We start from the raw sequence: 21215 nt of genomic DNA, 5'->3' as shown, positions 1-21215 counted from the left end.
CGCCCTGCTGTCCCCCTCCTCAGCATCGCCACCGTGTCACCTGGAAACCCACCACCACCTCCTGTCCCACCACACGCGGAGGGTGGCTGTCCCTGCACCGGGACAAAGCAACCGAGGCTGCAGGTTTGAGTTCTCCCGGTCACGCCACGTGCGTTGGGCTGCCCAGAAAAAGTCAGAGCTCAGAAAATCCTCAGTTCTGGCCCATAAATCGCCCCGTGGCCCCTAAGACCAGGCAGGGCTCCCTTATGCCATATTTGGCTTACTTAGCCAAAAGTACCCACACCACTGCTTATTGTTAGCATCTTCTATAGCAATGCCAAAGATTATATGCTGGGGAAAAAATGCATCCTCCTCCGTGGCTAGATAGTAGGGATTTATTTTTCCAAGATGGGGGAGGAAAGAAACTGGCCACATGTAGCTGCACATCTGACAGAGACCTGGCAAACTATAAAAGCACGTTATCCAGTGATAGGAACTGCACCGACAAGCCACGTCGGGCTCAAATATCTTTCACTTACTAAATGTGATGCAGTTGGTAATACCTGGATATTTGGTTTGCTTTTTTAAAGCAAATATAAAACTTTTTTTGTAGCTCTGTTTTTCCTAGCAGGATTCTCCTGGGGGAATTGTAAAGGGATCCTAACAACAACACATTAAACGTTTTACTGTGCCCAGGGGTCAGCTTGGCTGCAGCAACTCCAAGGGTGTGTTTTTAACACTTTAGGCAGAAGTGTCTCTTAAAGAAATAAAAATTAAATTAAGCACAGGAGATTCAAAGCTTGGAAACAAAAAATGGTGTGTGTTTTATCTTCTTTCCTCCCTTAAACAAGGTTGTTCAAGCTCTCCTGAGCTGCGTGGTGAAGGATCCTCCCCAGTTACCAAATGACAAACCGAACAGCCTCCAAAACCACTCGGAGGGGAAGAAAGGATGGGATGAGTTTTGCCAAGCACAAAAGACAGGGGGTCTTGGGCATCGCTTGGCCCCGACCCACAAACTGCAACTCCCAACATTAATTTCTACCGAGCTAATTAAATATCTTGGAGAAGATGGCTAAAAGGGAAGGAGCCAGAGCCCCGTGAAGCCAGCAGGAGTCTTTCCAGCAGTTCTAACGCTCTGGGCCATATCCAGAGAGAGGAGGAACCCCATGAAACCCCTTTGTGAGGGGCAGCACCTCGAGCAAAGCTCTGCCGTCCTGGGGCAAAATCAACCCCGCTCCAGGGAAGCAAGATCCGTTTGGTTTGGGTTTCATTTTTTAAATTGGGGCAGCACCTTCGCCACTGACACACAGGAACAGAATCTGGCTCATCCTCCTTCTCCTCACAAAGGGGCCGGGGCGGCTCCGGCGCTGCCGAAACGTCAGTGCAGAACAGCTCTTAAGCTTGGCTTTGAGGCACAGCTTGCTTCACCTGCAAACACTTTCACACGGAATGATCCTCAGGCTTTCTCAGCAAGCCCAGAAATCCCTCCAGGCACCTCTGGAGTTTCCTGCTGGCTGGTCCCAACCCCTCGCGCAAACCCTGCCCGCCGGCACTTGGGGCTGTGCTGGAAAACCCAGCAACAATGAGCAACTGTTGAGCTGGGCAGGTGTTAAAATATTCCAACACCAAGGCCCTGCTGTACCGAAGCAATTTAAAAAGTCAGATGTATTTATTTACACTTCTTTTTTTAAGGCTGTATTACCAAGAAACTGTTAATTGACACAGGACAGCTCTGAGACCTCTGCAGTCGTCAGGAGCCCAACACAACCCGCTGCACAGACACGACCGCTACCCTCAGAAAAAAACCATGTATTTTTAAGATAAGAGCAGCACTCAGCTTTACAAAGGCAATTACTCACCGCAAGGCAGGGGCCGTGCCGGGGAAAGCAGCTGCAATGTTACAGGGTGCTATTTTATTTCCATTTCCCCATCCATTGGAACTGCTATTAACTTTACCCACTGGAATTTCCAGCCGCTCCCGAGATCGCTTTGCCTGACACAACCAAATCCAAACGCTCCCGCTTGAAGCGTTCACACCTCTCACTCTTCACAACAGCCTTTACACCGCGATGACGGTGCTGACGGGACCCCTGCCTGAAAAACCCTCCCCTCACACAGAGTTTGGGGTTTTGCTGCATTTTCCAAAGAGATCCCGCCTGGCTGGTTTATTCCAGAGCTTCCTGTTTCGCTGAAGGGAAAGAGTGTTTTTAATCGCATGCGAATTACACATGACTAATTGAAATAAACCAAATGCTAGTGTTAATGATGAAGCGGGGCAGGTTAGTCCTCATCTGGAGTCCTAGCCCCACTAGCACCTGCCTTTTAACACTCAACCCAGCTTTTCTTTCGTGGACCAAAATATATATATATAGAAGAGAAGAAACCCCTATGCTTGTCACCTTGCCAGGACATTCCTCTGCAAGTACTCCTGGTACGACTTGTACCAACAGCAGATCCTGAAGCACTTGTCTTCGCTCCTGCCGTCCAGTTGGCACAGCCAACCGAACGAGCTAAGGGGAAGTCTGTGGATCCTTCCAAGAAAAAGCCTGCTCCCAAAAAAAACCATCACGGAAAGCAGCACATCCCTGCAAAGACAGACAGAGCCAACTTTCCCTACAGCAACAGATTCAGAGAGGTGCAGGTTTTCCTTCTCCCATCCAAGCCAGAACTGCTGTGCAGGGAGTTCAAGTCTCTGCCTATGCACTGAGGCAGGATGAGGACTCTCTGGCTGATGGATGTGGAGAAGGGTTGTGTGCAGCTCCCAGCATCTCCTGCAGGACTGCGTTGTCTAGGAGGAGAGCCCACGGTGGTGGGACACTGCAGGAACCAGTTGGCCCCATCCTGCCCGACCCACCAGGCTCAGCTGTGGGGACAGCAGCTGCCTGAGCCTGACATCGAACATGCTTCTTGCTTCAAGACATGGGGCCATCTCAGCACCCTGTTCCTTCCAGCAAGTTACGACCCAACCTTTTTGCCATGAACACCTGATTCATTCTAAAAACACTGTGTCCATGGTGAAATGGTTCACTGCTTGTTCCCTTTCCACAGGACGACAACCAACCACCACCCTGGTGACTACAGCAAAACTGCAGCCAGGACAGACAGAGAAACTGTGAGGCTGTAGGAGGACAATCTAAGCAAGCCCAAGTGACTTCTGCAGGATTTAAAGCCACCACAACCAACACCAGACAGGCTGTTGCCCCCAAACACCCAAAGCAATGGGGGATTGGAAGGGTTTCCCTCCACCAACACCTGCTCCAAGGGGAGGATTGCCTCCTGTCCACCATGGCAGGGGACCCAGGTGAGCGTCCATCCTTTCAGACCCAGCACACCCCCGTGCCTGCTTTGCAGAGGTTATTTGTTTCCCCCCTCCCCAGCCCCTCACAGCAGCTGCCTCTGCTCAAAGCCATCGGTCCCGGGCAGGAACAAATGTGTGAACCTGCCAAGGGGACACAGCCATAGAGATGGCTGATTCCATCACCTCCCTTCGCCAGGCTGGGCTCCGCACCAGGCACAGCCAGAGCTGGATTTCGGGGTGGACATCAACAACCAACCCAACCTGCTCCAAAACCTCCAGGGTCTCGGCCCTGCAGCACCCGAGGAACCCTCAGGTGAGCAACCAAACACGCAAAGGGCTCCATGACAGCACATCAGGTGCTGTTTGATGGCAGGTCCTCACAGCACAAAGATGAAAACACAAAGCCCCCATAGGATCAGTTTCTAACTGTAGTGCTTAAAGATGCGGAGAAACAGCAGCTGGCTTTGCAAAATGGACGAACACCTCCCCAGCGCCACCAAGTTTGAATGACTTCAATAATTCATTACACTGGGTTGAAAATGTCTGCAGACACCCCCAATCCTGCATCAAAAGATATCCAACTTCTTTTATTTTTAAATGAGCCTATATCCCAGCATTTTGGCACAAGATGCCGACTGAGCTCAACTCAAGTAGTATTTTTAGCTCTATTACCCAGTATAATTTTTGCAGAAGATCAATTCTTCAGATGTTACAGGGAAAAAAAGATGAAATTAAGTTGAGTATGTCATTAAAAAGTTCCTTTTTATAGCATGCCAAAACTTCACCGTTCAGGTCGGGAGTGCTGAAGTGGCCGTGATAACCATTTGGTTGTGTAAACCTGGCAACCTCGATTAACATCCACCCACATTCACAGGGCTGTCAACACTAAAATAAAGTTTGGAGGATTTGAAACATCCGTAAACCGAAGCGAGATTCTTGGATGGCCACAGCACATTAGGTGCGTGATACAGCAGACACCGAGGCTTGCGGTTGGTTTGGGTTTTTTTTGTGATATGGAAGAACCAAGGTATATATATGTTTTTTTAAACAGCACATTTGGACCTTGAAACCTTCATTTTACTGGAGAGCAGAACTGGTTCTCTGTTTTGCAAACCGTAAGTGGTGTGAAAAACAAATGGGCATGACCACGTCGCCAGGTCCTCTTGACCCATCTCCCCCAAATTCAGCTGAATCTGATCCACTTCTAACATAATTATGTTATTCTGTGCTAAGAAATCAAAGCCAAGGCAATGCAACACATGGCGATAAATCACTGACCATCAGAAGCACCATGACCCTCTGTACATGCAGGAGCCACAGGCAAAACCCCGAAGAGCACATCCAGGGGGGAAGACGCAAAACTAACTTTGGGGGCTGCTTTTTGCCTCCAGATTCTCCTGGCGCTGTTCCTGCTGAGCACCACGCTGGATCCAGCCCACGTAAAAAGCGGGTCCTGGCCGCACCTACACCTTTCCCCATGCAGCTTCCCGAAGTCCTTCCCCCCTCCCATAACTATTATGATTCTAGAGAAACAGATTCATTCCTGTGACTCTTAGACCAAGGATTGAGCCTCAAAACCAAAAATGCTTTGCATAAATCCACTGTAGCAAGGTTCTTATTTGTCTTCCAGGTCATTTTTTTCCCCAAAGCCACTAAGCATCAAATGCAGAAGAGAAACTGTGAGAGCGCAACATTTTGTGACGAAACAGAGAATGAGAGTGATGGTCTTCGGAACAGACCAGCTCCCGCGGTTAGAGCACCTACAGCGTTTCCAAAACCACGTGGTGCTGCCCTGGGTCGCACCTAAAAACGCTGCCAGGCTCCCACGGGGGCTACGAAATCACCGCTGACACGGGGGGAGCTGGGAGGGGAGCAGACAGGAATAAAACAGCTCGGAGAAAGTTGCGCGAGGGATGCAGAAAGAGAAACAGAAACAAAGAAAGCGAGGAGGAAGAGCAGCAGAGGAAGCGGAGATGCGCGGTGGAAATGAGCTCTTCTCAGCCTCGGGAGCCACAGACCAAACCTGACCACAGGGATTTATTTCCAGCAGTGAAGAAAGCCAATGTGACCAGTCACAGTGACGTGTAGCTCCACAGAAGGGAAGGGAGGCGGGGTTTTGTTGTTGTTTGGTGTTTTTAAGATGTTTTTAAAATGCATGACAGTCCAAGGCAAGAAACCAGAAGGCAAAGGTGCCAAGTGTGTTTGCACAATGAAGCAAAGAGCGGCACAGGGACTGAGCACAGTCAGTACAAATACAGAACAGAACACTGGACAGGACAAGGGGTGATGGTTTTAAACTAAAAGAGGGGAAATTCAGGCTACACAGGAGAGGGTGGTGAGAGCCTGGCCCAGGTTGCCCAGAGAGGTGGTGGATGAACCATCCCTGGAGACATCCCAGGCCAGGCTGGACGGGGCTCTGAGCAACCTGAGCTGGTGCAGATGTCCCTGTCATGGCAGTGGTGGCACTGGGGAGCTGGGAAGGTCCTTCAACCCAAACTACGACTGCCCGGGTCCCAGAGCCATGCACAACACTTGCTCGCGCAGTCAGAGTGCCCGTGGGGCCAGGGGACGGTACCTCTCATTGCCCGGCTGGAACTCGGAGAGCAGGGACGGCCGCCGCCGCTGCGGCTGCATGATCGACCCCGGCGGGAGGTGGGACACAAAATCCCTGGAATGATGCTGGTACTCCAACAGCGCCACGTCCTGCAAAAACAAACACAGAGAAGCTCATTAGGCTGGTGGCCACTTTCAAGCAAGCGTTGAACCCCAACATTTCCGAATAAACCACAGAGATGTTCTTCCTTTGAAGCACCGTGTTGGGATGGGAGCTTGGCCCCCAGTCCAACCTGCCTCCAGCCTTCTCCTGGGGCTAATCCCAGGCTGGACCCTGCGATGGGGACCCAGCAAGCTCAGCCCAGCAAGCTCGGCCCAGCCACCGAGCACACACACAGGGATTTTCAGCATCCAAGCAGTCCTGATGACAACTCAAAATCCAAGGGGAAGAACGGGTAAGAAAATCCAAAGTCACAGGATACTTTCAGCTTCAATAATCCATGCAGCAAGATGAGGAACGGAAAAAGAAAATTCAGAAAAGGAAGACTAGAAATCACAAATGTTATCTGGAGAGTGTCCCTTTAAACACAGCTCCCCTGGGCTGAGCTCAAGGGGTTTGAAAGAACAGTTTGTTGCTTGCTATGTGTACGTCCCTTTTGTTCCTTGACCCTTGGAGAGTACAGTACAGTATGTTCCTGATTTTAATTAAATAAGAAGCCCTCCTGCTCTGTGCCACAGACTGATTCCAGCAACATTATTTTAGCAGCTACACTGAACCGCTATTTTTTATTTGCAGAGAGATACTTGACCAGAAGACTAATCATCTAATTAACTGAGACCTTCAGCAATGGCATAGAAAGCCTTGCCACTGAATATCCCTGGTAACACCGACATGCATGTACATTAGAAGAACCAATCCCACCTGGGAGCCTATTCTGAACAGTTCTCAGCTGGAACAAAATAGCTCCAACTCCCTTACAGAGAAGAAAAGACACTTCAGAGTTAAATAAATAAAATACCAAATGCATGCACTTGAGAGTGTGGGCAGGGGACTCTCAGCCCTAACAGCTGCAATAGAAATTATTTGATCAGACGTAGTGAGGGTTGGCACATCCCAGCACCAGGGAAGCTGGAGAAATGTCCCAGCGAGTGCATGACAGGCAAAGAAAGGACCTGGGAGATTCAATAGCGACAACCTGCACCTGAAGTGGTGCTGCTCCTGTTGTACCGTGACTGCTCTTGGGAAACACCAGAGACCTCGGCCAGCCCCAAGCTCCTGGTCTCCACCTCCAGCCTGACCATTTCAGATCTCGGCTTCTGCGGCAAGGGGCGTCCCAGACAGCAGCCACTCAGCCTCACGGGGATGTTCCGCTTCTGCTCTAAATCCAGGTGCTAAGGGAGGATGCTGCCCTGAGATGCTGCTTTTCCTTCATCCACACGGGAGGCCCCGGGGGCTGCAGGACAGAAAATGCCACAGGTCCAACCACAGGTGGGACAAACCCGGACACCTGAATTGAAGGAGCCCGTTAGCTCTTACAGCCCCAGCCAAATTGCTGCCTACGAGCTCCCCTTGTGCACGCTTGTCCTGGTTTTAACTAAAAAAAATAAAAAGGCAAGGCAGCTCCCAATATCCACCTACAACACCAACACACCATGTCTGAGGACACACCAATAGGTCCACAACCAGAACTGTCACCTCCTGTGGGCGTATAAACAAGCATTACCCGTCTGGGAGGCTCGAAGGCTGTGCCCTTGAGAAGAAAAAAAGGCTCTTTCATGTTCCAAGAACCATCTGTTTTTCCTTTTCCCTCTGCCCACACTCGGCTGGGCTTTGCCTTTTCCTCCTCTAACCCCCGTCAGAAAATCGCTGGTGAAGCTCAGAGCTTGGTGGCGCGGCCTGAAGTGATGGGGACACTCAGGGCCAGGATGGCTGGTGAGCACCAGCTCCCGCTTCTCCAGACACGGCCCAGCTCGCGCTCTGACCTGCTCTGCTTTGCTGACATCAGCGTTCGGTTCTGCCAGAAGAAAACACAACCTAAAAATGAGCGAGGAGGATTAAAACTGACAAATTTCTGCGCCCTGTGATGAACCGTCAAAGGAACTGCGGCAAACCCAGTAGGACGTAGGTGGATTAATTGCTCGGAAAGTTACTACAGTAAGTTGCACTGTGAGCTATGACTGTGTTTTTCAAACGTAAATGCCAGAAAGGTTTATGAGCTGCCTTGGGAAGACGCTTCGATTTTGTTCAGCAGTGTTGTGAAGCCGTGTGCTGGGAGGCACCGGGGGCCGTGGGGATTCCCCATCACCCAAACATGCAGCACAGGCGTGATTTATCCCCATCCCAACCCATAACTTGCAGCTCAGCCTTGGCACCCGCTCAAGGGCAGCTATAAGACATCTGAAACGAAGCAACTAAAAAGCTCCACAGCCCCAAGCTACGCATTGCTGCCTTTCCTCTCCATCGATTCACTGGGTTTTGGCCAGTTCTATTTTTGCTCATCTTCTCACTGCATCTCTTCCCGCCCTCTGCAAGCCCTCCTCCCAAACCCCAAATCTGAGCAGCATCTTCTCCAGGACCCTCCATTCTCCCACTGCCTCTGGTCAGGATGTTGTTCCCTTCACACCAAACCTTCCTGTTGTTCCTTGTGGTTCAGGTGCTCCCACTTGATTCTTCGTGCAAGTTTTGCAGAATTTCATAAATTCGGTAAGTCATGAAACAGAAATGCAGGAAGCAGAAAGGCAGGGGCTCGGGCACATCAACAGATTTGGGGGGTGGGTTGGAGGGTTTGTGGAGGGCAGGGAGCACAAACAGCTGCTGGTATCAGCACCAAAACTGCAGAAGATTGGGGTGCACGTACCCAGGGACACGCTTCAGCATCCCACTCCATCTGCAAACTTTTACACAGCGGCCCGATTCTCCCTCCCCTTCATCAAACCTGTTTCAATCGAAGCCTGACATGGGTGAAGCTGAAGACAACAGACCTCACGACCACTGCCTGCTGCGGCAAGCAGTGAGGAAGGGTCTTGCAGGGAAAACAACCAAAATGCAGCTGCTTTCTGCCTAAATACAGCCCAAAACCTGCCCAGCAGGTCCTTCTGAGCAGCTCCCGGCCCCGCACCACAAAAAGCCACTGGCTGGGCTGAGCCAGCACCAAGAGCATTGGAGACAGATGGACACCAAGTACAGTACCATAAATCACCCCAGGAGAGCAACGCAGCACAAGGCCAACGCTTGGATAATTAAAATGCTAAACAGCCAAACGCAGCCTCGTTAAAACACGTTTTCATGCAGCAGGCTGCAGAGGTACCTGTGCCCAGGCGGAGGTGACACAGCGTCCTTCGCTGCCATGCCCGGGGGAGCTGGTGGAAACACTCCCTGTCTCAAGGTCTTTTTGTGATTTTACTTGATTTGGGAGCGCCGAGAGCACCGTCTCCCTCCCCTTCCCAGTAAATCCTCTGATCCTAAATAACCCGAGTCTACCAGGCTCATTTAGATACACTAATTGAACTGTCTAAAGCCAGGAGACTGAAGGCAACATTACAGAAAAGTCCTCAGGAAGACGAAAACAGAGACATCCCTGATGAAGGCAAATTTTTAAAAGCAGGTTCCCCCCCACACACTTTTAAAAAATTCTTTAAAGCTTTCAGCCTGCTGCCTTACCTACCATATTGTCTGTCCAGTGCAATCATCTGTGCTGTCCCCGACCTCAGGATAACCCACACTGAGCTAAGAACTGCAGGCAGCCGCGCAGCCTCTGGCCTCTCTCGCTTTCTGTTTTGAATGCGTGCGCTTGCTGCTGCGCTTTACTGCTCCTTCCCCTGCCCACAGCTGCCCCAGACGGGCTGCCCGACCTCCCACGAGGGGAGGAAAGGCACGTTTGAAAGCGATGCTGGAAGTACCCGTGGTGCACAGAGCAGACACCACCATGCCATGGCCACCGGCGGCTCCGAGCCGGCTCTCCCAGCCCCAACACAGAGCACGTCCATATGGACAAGGCATCTACTGACAGCTCCATCCAGTCGGTATTCCCACTGCATCACGAATTAGCCCCCAAAGAGAAGACCCCAAAGACATGGGCCCTGCAGTAAGGAAGCTTGGTGCTGGGCTTGCAACAGAAAGGCAAACTGTTCCTCCTCACTTCCTCCCACCAGCAGAAAAACACGTGCAAACGCCCAGCACTTCTGGCTTCCTTGGAAAACAACTCTGGAGCAAACCCGTGGAGACCCAGCCCAGACCAGCACAGCTCGAGCAGCCCGAAGCGTTACATCCATCCCCCGTCGCTTACCACGGCTTCAGCCAACAAAGCAACCAGGAGCTCCCCGCCGAGTTTCGGTGCAAAGACGGCTTCACTTAGAAACCACCAGCTCTTGTTCTGCAGCGACACCGAGGAAGAGCAGTCCCGGGCTCGGTCACCACATCCGCCAGCTGAGCCAGCTCCCCGGCACAAGGCAGCACCGGTGCCACTGGCCACCTGCTATCGTGGCATCAGGCACAGGCAGCACTTCACCCGCGGAGCTCCCTGGGCACCCGAGCCCAGCAAAGCGCCGCTGCCCTGCGCTGTCCTCATCACCTTTCGCAGGCGAGCAAACAGGTCATAGCACCGCACGCCCTCACCGAGGAGCAAAGCCCAGCTCCTCGCCACCTCCGCCAAGGATTAGCTCGTGGGCTGCTCGTTATGAGCTCGCCCAGTGTTGTATTGCGCATAATTTTCATTTCTTAACAACGCGCTGTTTCTGCTGAAGCACTCCCAAGCGTTTAAGCCCTAAACGAGGCCGATTAATAATGGCGTGGTCCAAATAGAGAGCAAAAAACAATAAAGCACCCCTATTGATTTCACTATTTTACAACAAACACAGTGGCCAGGACATGACTTCACAGCCTCAGACTCCAAAGCCGCCCTGTCCCCCCAGAAGCATGAAACCAGCACAGAGCAGCATATCCTGACTTGAAACCTGCAGGGGCCTCTGACCATCCAGCAATTAATTTGTGCTGCTTGAGCCCCTGGCTGCAACCCCGGCTGCAGTAGGAGGCTGGGCAAGCCATTGGTGCCACGCACAAGCCACAGGTGCCACACACAAGCCAGGCAGGTGAGCTCTCCATCCAAGGTGGGGTGGCCAAAGCAGCACAGCAACCAGTCCAGTGGCTTTGCCAGAGCCAGGGGATGCCCCCCTTCCCTGCTCTGCACATGCCGAACTTTGAAAAAATAAGTTGCTTTACATCTCTTTCTCCTAGCAGTGAGCATGACCTATTTTAGCAATAAAAGGAAAAGCTCTCTGGTGCCTGGATACCCCTTGGCACTGGCAGCGCAGCAGTTGCTCATCAGACCGAGAAATGCACTTTTTAACCTCTGCTTGGAGAAAATAACTCTTTGCAAAGCCGACTCAGGTAAGAGGAAGGTGGAAGGTTTGGGAGGAACCGGGGTAGTAGCAGAGACATCGGTGCATTAAGTCTGGCTGCGAGGGGACCAGCGTGGCACCCAGCCCATCGTCCTCACCTTCCTCTGCCACCAGAAACCTCCGCTGAACTGCAAAGAGGTGGTTATTGATCAAAACAGGCTGTCCACAAGCACACTGCTGTCTGCCCAACTTCCTCCCCAAAGCCCTGGGAGGAGCTCCCTGAAGATTTAAGAAAAAAACAAAAACAAACACAAAAACAAGCAACTCCTCCACAATCAGCTCTACTGTTGAAGATAAGGTCAGTAATAAAAACCTAGCACGATACATGCATTTTTATCTTGCCTACGGGGATGCAACATGTGCTGAAAAGACAAATGCCCGTATTGTTCCGACAGTCTCGTTGCCATCCATCCATCTCTCAGAAGCTGCTGACTTGGCCTTTTGTTTTAGGAGATGACCACGCTGCGTGTGGCCCCTTCTCGATAGCATCGGTCGCTGCTGCCGACGCCACGTCTGCCGGACCAGCTGCGCAGTCACGCATCCTTCCCCACGGCCTCCCCGGCAAACCGGGGCTGTCAGCAGCGTTCAGCCCGTCCCAGCTGAATGCGCCATTCACCGAGGAGAAGCCACGTCTCGGTGGGGGCAGCTCTCAGCTGCTGTGGCGTCCCGGTCATCTGAGCGGTGCCGGGCGCGGGAGCCAGCCGCACATCCAGGACAGAGCTGCTTTTGAGCCCATCTCCATCACAAGACTTTTGTCCCAGTCGCATCCAGGCGCCTTTGAGCTGGGAATGACCCGCCTTGCCCTCCCTGCATTCCCCCCACTCGGCTTCCCGAAGACACTCGTGGCTGCAAACACCCACGCCAGGGGAGCAGCTCTTTTCACACAACAAACCCAGAAATTCCACCTTAAAAGCACCAGGTCATTCAGCTCGTCATTGCATTTCTTCTGCAGCGTAGTCCCCCATCACCTCCCACACACCACCCATAATCTATCTGCAGGTTCACATAGGACCCTTTTTTCTTTCCATGTCCCCCACTCAGCTGTCTCCCACAATTCCTTACACCTCCACAGAAAATCTTTCAGGTCAAAGAAGCTGAATTGCTCAGTATTTTGAATAAATATGGTGACAGTGACAACCAGCAAACCCCCCAGTCCTGCAGAATGTGTCTCCAGGGGCTGGAGGGGCAATTCGGGCAGAGTCAGGTCAGCATTGCAGGCAAACGCTTCACGTCTCCAGAAGCAGCATTAGCAGGTCTCTACCATTGCCGAACCACATATGCAGAAGAAGTTTCTTCTTCCCCTGTGGATTTACAATTTTGAGATCAATCAAAAGCAAAGAATCACCCTCTGCATCAAATCACGTCCAAAAAGCAGATTAAGGAGCAACCACACAAGTTTACAGTAGCTTCAAGAAAAAGAACTGCCTTGGATCAAGGCTGTGTCCTAGGGAAAACGAGCTTTAAATATAAACTGCTGTAAGCCAACTCCTTTCTGGCGATGGGAGAGAGACTCCAGGGCAGGGAATTCGGTGTCCTGTTCCTTCACCTCCATGTCTCCCGGTCTCACAGCAGAAAGCCAATTTTCCCAAATCCACCGCTGAGCTGCTGGGAGCTCGTGCAAACCCTTCCCCGGCAAGCTCCGGGGACTTCCAGAGAGACCGCGCCGACTTCTTGTGACAGACACAGCCAGGGTCAGCATTTCCAAGGTACGTTTTTGATTTCTCAAGCCACTCCTTGCAACGTGAGCTGGAGCCAGGCAGGCAGAACTCCGGATGCAAATCCCTGGCACGAACCGCCCCGGCTCGGCTGCGCAGCCGGGAGCAGGAGACTCGGCTGCGCGCTCGGAGGCGGCTGGAGAAGGATCCTCACAGCCTGGGGGATTCTGAGCATTTGGCACCGTAAACTCCTCCGTTCTGCGAGTTCCTGGAGCACCGACACAGACTGGCATTTTGCTTCCAGCAGATAAAAGCGTGAATAGCTCCTCAACACAGCAGCAAAGGCGTCTCATGGATTAACGCAAAAGACACCGTGTCTCCGCAGGCTTACCTGGCATAGCCTTGCCACACTGATCATGTCGCTGCGGAGAGCAGCCACCTCCTGCCATCTCCAGAGCTTGCACCTCCTTCCAGCACCTTCCATGGCAGGACGCTGGGTTGAACTCACGCTGCTGGGAGGAGGAGACTGGCCGGGGAAGGCACTGGAGTCCCCCCCAGGCCACCATTTGGCTGGGACACCAAATGGACACACCAGTTTGCATCAGCCTCTTGTCTCTGGTTCAGCCAGACAAGGAAGTATTTATCACAGACCAAGAAATAAACGAGTGATCTGATTGTGATGCTCCTGCGCAAATGCTGTTTAGCAAATGAGGAGTTTAATGAAGGAACCACAGCGCTGCTCCCAGACAGGAGAGGTGGCCGGGGAAGGTCTCAAAGCCAGAGCAGAGGGGTTGAGCTCACTTTGCAATCTCAGCTGAGCTGTACGGGGGAAACAAGGCCAAAGATCCGCTATGCCGAGTGGCTCTCGCTTTGCAGGGAGGGGATGGTGCTCCTCGATGGCGATCCAGCCAAGGACACCGCACTGATTCCATATGCACATGCACACACACCGACACCACCAATCCCTGAGCCTGTTTAGCACTTCTAGTAGGCAAAGCACTAAAAGCTCCCCAAAACCAGAAGGCATTTTGACACAGAGGACACCGCACAAGGGCGCCGTGTGTGCCCCGACCCCCAGCACCTCCCGCAGCCGGTACCCCCCTCCTGGCAAGAGCAGCCCGCATCCCAAACTGCATCCCTCCCACGGCACCGGAACGTCGGGCGCTTCAGGAGGACTGGCCAGAAACTGGATCCTCAGGAGAGGAGGAGAGGGGAACCCTCCTGTCCCCAGGGCATATTGACCATGAAGGTGCTTTAAAAGGAAAGGGGGACGTGCCCTACGCAGGGAAATCGATCTCTTCACAGAAAATATCTGCAGGTTGCCTGAAAATGAATATCCTTCATGCAAAAGTTTCCTTTGAGAGAGCATGAACTTCGGACACATTAGAAGGTTAAGAGTGTAAGCAATGTGTTTCTTCACCTTCAGCTAAAGGTCACAGAGCACTCAAACAATTCCTCTGTTCCCAAGCTGAACACGACAGAAGTCAACTAAGCACCCAAAGCCGGCACCTCAGAGGGAAACCAGCCAACAAACACCCTCACCCGACCAGTACTGGATCTTCTGCAGCAGCTCCAGACTCAGCAGGAACTCCTGGAACACTGTTGTGAGACAGTGCCCATGTGTGCAACGCGTATTTCTGTTTGTTCTCTTGAAACACACCATCTTCCCTATTTTCTTGGATACTCCCTCAGGTTTCACATGATAGGAGAAGAAAAACGTCCATTGCCTTCTGCCCCTCCACAGCCTCCCCTCCCACTTGCCTCATCTGCGAAATCAAACAGCCGCAATCCTTTAAATCACTTTTCATAAAGTGTCTCCCAAGCCTAAAATAACGTCACGGCTCATTTCTGAGCTCAGTATTCCTGCCGCGCCGCCTTTCCCTGGGTGCGACCGTCACAGCTGGACTGTATTTATTTATATTATAATAGCATTTGCAGCCCTGTTCCGCTCAGCCCTGCACACGTGCCCAGGAGGTGACCCAGGGCATTTCCACACCAGGAGAAGGATCCCCAGGCTGACAAATGCCCGGTTCTCAGCAAAGGATGTCGTGGAAGGCAGCAAACCAGAACCAAACCATAGCAGACGCAAGACACGCCAGTGTTGGGTTGGTTTTGGCCTCTCCTGCCTTCTTCCAAACAAGCTCTCACTGTGCAAACACACCCCATGACAAAACTGACCTGGCCAAGACATGCAAGCAAATACCGCTGGCTTTAATATTAAACAGCGCAGCAACTTCAAAGCAACTGGGCTCTCCTCTCCCAAGCGGTCCCACCAGAGATCAGCTCCAGCCCTGGAGCCATGGCCGGCTTCCAGCTCACGGCGCCGCCGAGCAAGAAACACGTGTTTGCAAACAGCTGAGCGTGGCAGGGCGGATCACGCAGGGACACGCTTCAAGAAACGCTCCGTCCGTCCTCCCGAGGAGAGGGAAGGGGTGTCCGGCTTGCACGGGGCTGGCGCAGCTCTGCACAAAGGAGCCTTTTGGTTTTTCCATCCAAAATAAAAAAATTTAAAAAAAAAATCTCAGCTCGGACCTCTCCTGCATCCAGACACCTCAAAGGTATCACATAACTTGGGAAGATTACACGCGGCTGTAAAAATAGCTTCTAGCAGCAAACGCCAGCAACTTCTTCCAACATTAATATGACAGAATAAAACCAGTATTCACCCCAGCCAGAGCGCAGGGCAGGTCAGAGAAACCCAGAGCTCCATCCCACTTGCTAACAACTGCCCCGCTTGGTTCACGCTGCTGTTGCGACACGAAGGGGAAGGAGCCGGGGTTTGTAGGAGACAAGGACTCTGTACCCCAAGGGCAGGAGCCTCCCCCTCTCTGCTAAAATCCATCTCCGCACTGGGTACTGAGGTTTCTTTGGTTTGGTTTTAAAACACAGTTTTGCAACAACTGTAGATATTTGCTCACCTGGTCACATCCTCTTCCTGCTCGCATTTCTGATAAAAAGAGAACCGAGATTTTCTTCTTGAGACAAACGCTCTTGTTCTGTCTCACTTCCCGAACACGTTCGCACCAACGGAAGCAAAACTCCCATAAATTGAAGCAGGTCAGTGCGGTTCATACCCTGGATGAAAAGCCTCTTTGTGCAGAAGCACGCAGGCCCCGAGCGATCCAGATGAGCCAGCAAACGCAGCCAAAAGCTCGTCCTGTGCCCTCCTTAATGGTTCCATTTCACACCCTTCCCAAACTCTAGCTCTGCTGAAGCGCAAAGTGAGCAGGACAAGGGAATTTTATCCCTTCCAGGCTTTCAAGTCTAACTCTAAAACCTTCACAGCAGGAATTTTATTGTTCAATAACCAGTGTCAGAAACATAACCCTGAGCCAAGGTCTCCTCACCAACCCGTGTTACGAGCCGTGGCCACCTCACTGTGACCCACCAAGCAGCAGCTCCAGAGCAGCCTTACCAGTGCGTGCCGCACTCCAGAACCTAATAAGATTCACTTAAGCAGCTTGAGCTGACTAAAGCTGTTCCACTAGGGAGAGTTTGTTCCGTTAACTGCTTAAACCAAAAATATTCAACCACCCAGGATGAGCAAGCACAGATGTGAGTGACACAGCACAGAGAGGTTGAATCTGGGTGAAATTAACCCGTGCAAGCTCCGGTGCATTCAACATTCTCCCCCCCGACTAGCTGCTGCATCCAAGGGTGCTCTTGCCAGAAGCCAAATGGACTTGGGTGCTCAGAGTGATGAGCCAGAGCCCATAACCACCACCAGTGCCGGAAAGAGGCTGGAAAGGGAGAGAAAAGCCAAAAGCAACGTATGAAGAAACAGAAGAGGGTCCGATGAGAGAGGAACAACGAAATCCCAAACCACAGGCACGGAAACGGGCTGATTTCCTTGTAACAGCCACATCTGAGCCCAGATCACGCCACAGCCGTGGGGACACGCCACAGCCGTGGGGACACGCCACGCGGCCCCTGCCCTGCCAGCGGGTAGGGAAGGAACACCTCTCTCCTTACCGCGTGCGGCCGAGTGATCTGAACCGGGTAGGACATGGCGTGCGGGGGGTAGCGCGGCTCGGCGGCGCGCCAGCTCTGCGTCACGGGCTGCGTCGATCCAGACATGTCGGAAAAGCAGGCACGGCGGCCGCCGCTTCCAAATCGCCGACAAAGGATTAGGAGAGCCGAGAGCTCCTCTTCATCATGGGCGTGTTTTCCACGTCACGCAACAACTGGAAGCAAACAGGAGAAAGGCAGGTTAGAATTCAGACACCCACAGCGCAACACAAAGATCAAGCCTTGGGTGATCACCAAGGCCCGAGTGCCCTCACAGGTGTCCAGCAGCCCTGTTTTCCACCTGGCAAACCTCAGTGCCAAGTTTTTGTTCCTATCACAGGGAAGTCCAAATATGAGACCGTTGCAAATCCATCCCAAGCAACTGCCCTGGGAATCCTTCCCCCCGCAGCAGTAGGACCAGGCCTACACACCGCTGGCAATTTATTTAGGCACTGTGGATCTACATCTCCAAGTCTCTCGGAGATGGGTATTTTTTGGCGGGGAGAGGAGGGGTGACTTAAACTCCAAAACACAAGCTGGAGCTTGGGCACTTCAACACACAGCCCACAGGCACAAGGTCCCTCTGTTTCCCCATCCACGCTTTTACGCATCCACAAATGCTGCTCTCAGTGCCCTCTTTTCCCAGCCGGGGACGTTTTTGCAGCCACCTGAGCCAAGCCCTGATCTGGGACAGGAGGGACAAGGGCACCGAGCTCCCCACCCGCCCTCTCCATCCACGGGACTACACTACAACGCAGGATTGAAGCACGTCACACACCCGAAGTGCCACACTGAGGACCAAGAGCCAGAGAAGACACCTTGGCCCTGAGGGTGTTTTCACAAACACCCCTGTCACCCACACACTTGATGCTTTACCAGGTGTTGCAAGTCCTTCCACAGCTGTAGCAAAATCCAGACAACCAACAAAGTGGGAGAATTCCCCTCAGCCCCAAGCAGAGATTTACAAGCCGCTGATTTTTATGGATACTTCGCGTAGTTTGTTTGGAGAGGATTTTAAGCCTCCTGCTTTTTGTCTTGATTTCAATGAATAAAGTAGCACACATGTAAATGCTGCCGGTTTAAGGGACACTATCATTCCCATATTAATGGATAGATACACAAAGTATAAATTCCCACTGCTGCCTGGGCTGGGGGGATGCTACCAGGACCGATCTGAGCAGGGAGAATCCCTGCTCCCCATCTCCATCCCATGCAAAACCACACACCCCGCACGCCTCCCCAGCAGAGGTGCATGTTACATATAGATTTGTGCCAACTTTTTGGCAGAATCCGACTTGTTGACCAGCACACCGGGAGCCCTATGAGCTCCCCAGCTGCACAGCAGCCACAGCCAACGCAACTGCAACTAGAACAGCAGCTGGCATGTACAAAAAGTGAGAAGGGGATGGGAAACGGAAAAAAAAATATTAAAAAAGAAAAGGGGGGAAGTTTTTTTCTTTTTTTTTTTTTTTAATAGTTTTTTGTATTTCTCCTGTGAGACCACAGATCAGCCCGTGCTGATAAACCGCTCGCTATCTGCTGCAGGCAGGCGCAGGCCCGTGTCGCTGGTTTGCTGACATCCCCGCACGGCTCACCAGCCAGAAATAAAATCAACCCGAGGCAACGGTCCCCGGCGGGCTGGCACGACACGGGCAGCCACGGCACGAGGGGAGCAGCCCCAGGAGGCCCCCTTAGAAAGAGGTCACGTTTTACAAAAATAGCGCTTTTCAGCAAATTCCCATCACAGCCAAAGGACCAGAGACCTGCAGAGACATCTCCGTGCTCCTGCCCAGGGTCAGCCGAGCCTCTTCGGCAAAGGATTTTGCCAAGTTACGTACGGGAAAACACACAGCGAGGTTTGGCTCTCGCAGCAGCTGGAGGAGGGACAAGCGAGTCCCCTCCTGCTTTGGGCTCCATCCCTGTGCAGGAGCTGGGATTCCCCTGCACCTGCATATCGCCACAGAGCCCCAGGGCTCCTTACCTGCTACCCCAATGACCCACGAACAGCCCGACCCTCACCCTAGACAGGGACAGCCATGAATGGGGACTGCGCTCGGTGTGCTCAGGGCAATCGGAAAGCCCCCGCGCGCCCGGGGGAATTCATAGGCACCCAGAAAGCAGCCAGCGTGTATTTATACTTCCAGTATGACTACCGCCACTTCCCCCCCGCGCTTCCGACTGGATACGATTTTAATCGCTGATTCCCACCCAAAGCTGGGGCCGTGTTGGGAACACGTGGTTTGACACCCATTCACCCCCCCAGCTCTTCCTGCAGCCCCAGTGGGTTTCCATAGGGACAAACCCTCCCCGCAGCTGCCAAGGACACGCACACGATGCTCTCAAGGGTGCCAAAAGCTCGCTGGGATCTGCAGAAGTTTAAGGTACTTTCCTAATAACAGAATCAAGTTTGGACATCTTGGCTTGCAGCCACCTAAGAGTTAATTAGCACACGTAAATTATATATATATATGTGTGTGTGTATATATATATATATATATATATATATATATACACACACACACACACACTCGCTCTAAGGTGGGGGGCCCAGAGTCTTTGGCGGCTTTCAGCAAGGCAACCGCTTCTCTGGAAGCTCAGCAGGTGGACCGGACCACATCCTGGCAGCCGCCTACGGTAAAAGATATGGGATGATTTTTCTTCTTTCAAACTCTTCATATCAGAAGTTCAGCTTCAAAACTCAGCTCTAAGCGCAAAGCCACAGAGCTTCAAGCTCTAAAACAGTTCTAAAGCTTTTTTGCTTCTGTCTGTGCAATCAGAAAACAAATAAGTTAACTCCCTACTCGAGAGGTACACACATGGGGTGAAATTATAGGGGCCAACAGACCTGTCCTGCACCCACAGAGGTGCAAAGTACGACGTCTTGCGGGGATGTATGGGTGCTGCTGGGCCACCTATCCCAGCATAGGATAATGAGATGCCTCCCCATCAGTGACCCTTAACTAATTATTTTTAAGAGAGGAACACAAACAATAGGAGCAGATTAATGGAAATAAAAGAGCAATAGCGCAGCCAGCCTCTTTAAATCTTTAAGATCAAACTGTTCGGTTCTGACTTTCCTCAGCTGATTTTGATGAGGAACAGACATTGTCTCACAGGAAAAGTATTTCCCCCCCAGTTGGAGTCTCCATCAGAGGCTGTTTTATCCACAGATCTGCGTTAGCCATTACATACCGAGGTACGAGATTTACAGCCTCTGATCAGCAATGGGAGAAAGCCCGAGGTGACCGGCCAGCCCAGCACCGGGGCTACAACAGGGACTGTGGGGGAGGCCAGAGCCCGCGGATGCTCCTGCACCCAATATTTCCACCTGTTTGGGAGTCACCCAGGATCCTGCCCCACTGCTCAAGCCTCCAAAAACACCACCCGCAGCAAACCACCCCTTGCTGCTCCTCTTCACATGCCGTTGACGGTCTCAAGTCATTTCCCCATCAGCTGTTCTGCCTAATTTGCACCATGAAAGCACCGTACAAGCCGCTGCAAGTTGCTGCAGGCTCAGCCGCACCAGAGCGGCTCAGCCCAAGAACCTGCCAGCTCCCAGCAGCAGCTCGGGTGTGCAGCACCGGGCCAAGCAGAGCCGTGTCCAGCCCAAAAAATGGGCGCACACAAGCTCCCGACACCCCACAGCGACCTACAAGCTCACAGTCGACAGCACTTCGACACCGGGCTGTGCGTTTCTGTGCTGCTCCTTCAGCCCGGCAAAAACACGTATTGATAAAACCAGGACCGCGTAACAACGCGACAGGTCTAAAAGAAGGCTTTATAATTAAATCAAGTTGCAAAAGATTTAATTAATGTCATTCAGCACGCTTGTTGTTCTTCAAAGTTACGGCCAACGCTCCCAACCGGCTCCATGTTCCTCCGGGAGAGCAGGATTCCCAGGCGAGGGATAGAAAGTGGGCAAGTTGCCATAACTACCCTGTGCCTCAGTTCATCTCTCTGAAAGGTGAGAACAAAACACTTCCCGCTCCCGGAAAATACCGGTTTAACCATCCTCAGAAGAGTTTCAAAGATCCCAGTGAAAACATGCTGTTCAAGTTCAAAATAAACTTCTTTTTTTAAAAACCAAGGACTTGCTGAAATAAGATTAACAGAATATTTTGTTTCTTAAGTCTAGAGTAATGTTACTCAACTTGTGGTCTACAGCCCATGGATGGTCTACACAAGACGTTAGGAGCCAACCCACAAAATGACTGCAAAAGATCTTCGGAAAGGCAACGACCAGGACCACCACACTACGCAGAGAATGCAAATAAGAGGAATGCTGCTAGCACTCACCAGGGCACATTTAATTGAGGAATATTGAC

The 21215-nt window shown here is 52.0% G+C and overlaps 1 protein-coding gene across 26 annotated transcripts in view; it reads right to left on the bottom strand.

The window, feature by feature from the left end:
* NCOR2 (nuclear receptor corepressor 2) overlaps positions 1 to 21215 on the bottom strand; it is a 214985-nt gene that overhangs the window by 131878 nt on the left and 61892 nt on the right. For 25 of the 26 annotated variants that reach the window (XM_065033392.1, XM_065033393.1, XM_065033382.1 and 22 more), the window contains exons 2-3: positions 16855 to 17066; positions 5853 to 5980 (exon numbers count right to left, since the gene is read on the bottom strand). In XM_065033392.1, coding sequence (XP_064889464.1) covers positions 5853 to 5980; positions 16855 to 16959 — 233 coding nt within the window. In that variant the 5' untranslated portion in view covers positions 16960 to 17066. Of the gene's footprint in view, positions 1 to 5852; positions 5981 to 10116; positions 10296 to 16854; positions 17067 to 21215 lie in introns of those variants that run through there. The other variant, XM_065033395.1, reaches the window with a different exon arrangement.

This window comes from Columba livia, chromosome 17 (genome assembly GCF_036013475.1).
Source record: "Columba livia isolate bColLiv1 breed racing homer chromosome 17, bColLiv1.pat.W.v2, whole genome shotgun sequence".
NCBI lineage: Eukaryota > Metazoa > Chordata > Aves > Columbiformes > Columbidae > Columba > Columba livia.
Note: the sequence above shows the minus strand (reverse complement) of the source record. Positions and strands in the feature narration are given on the sequence as shown.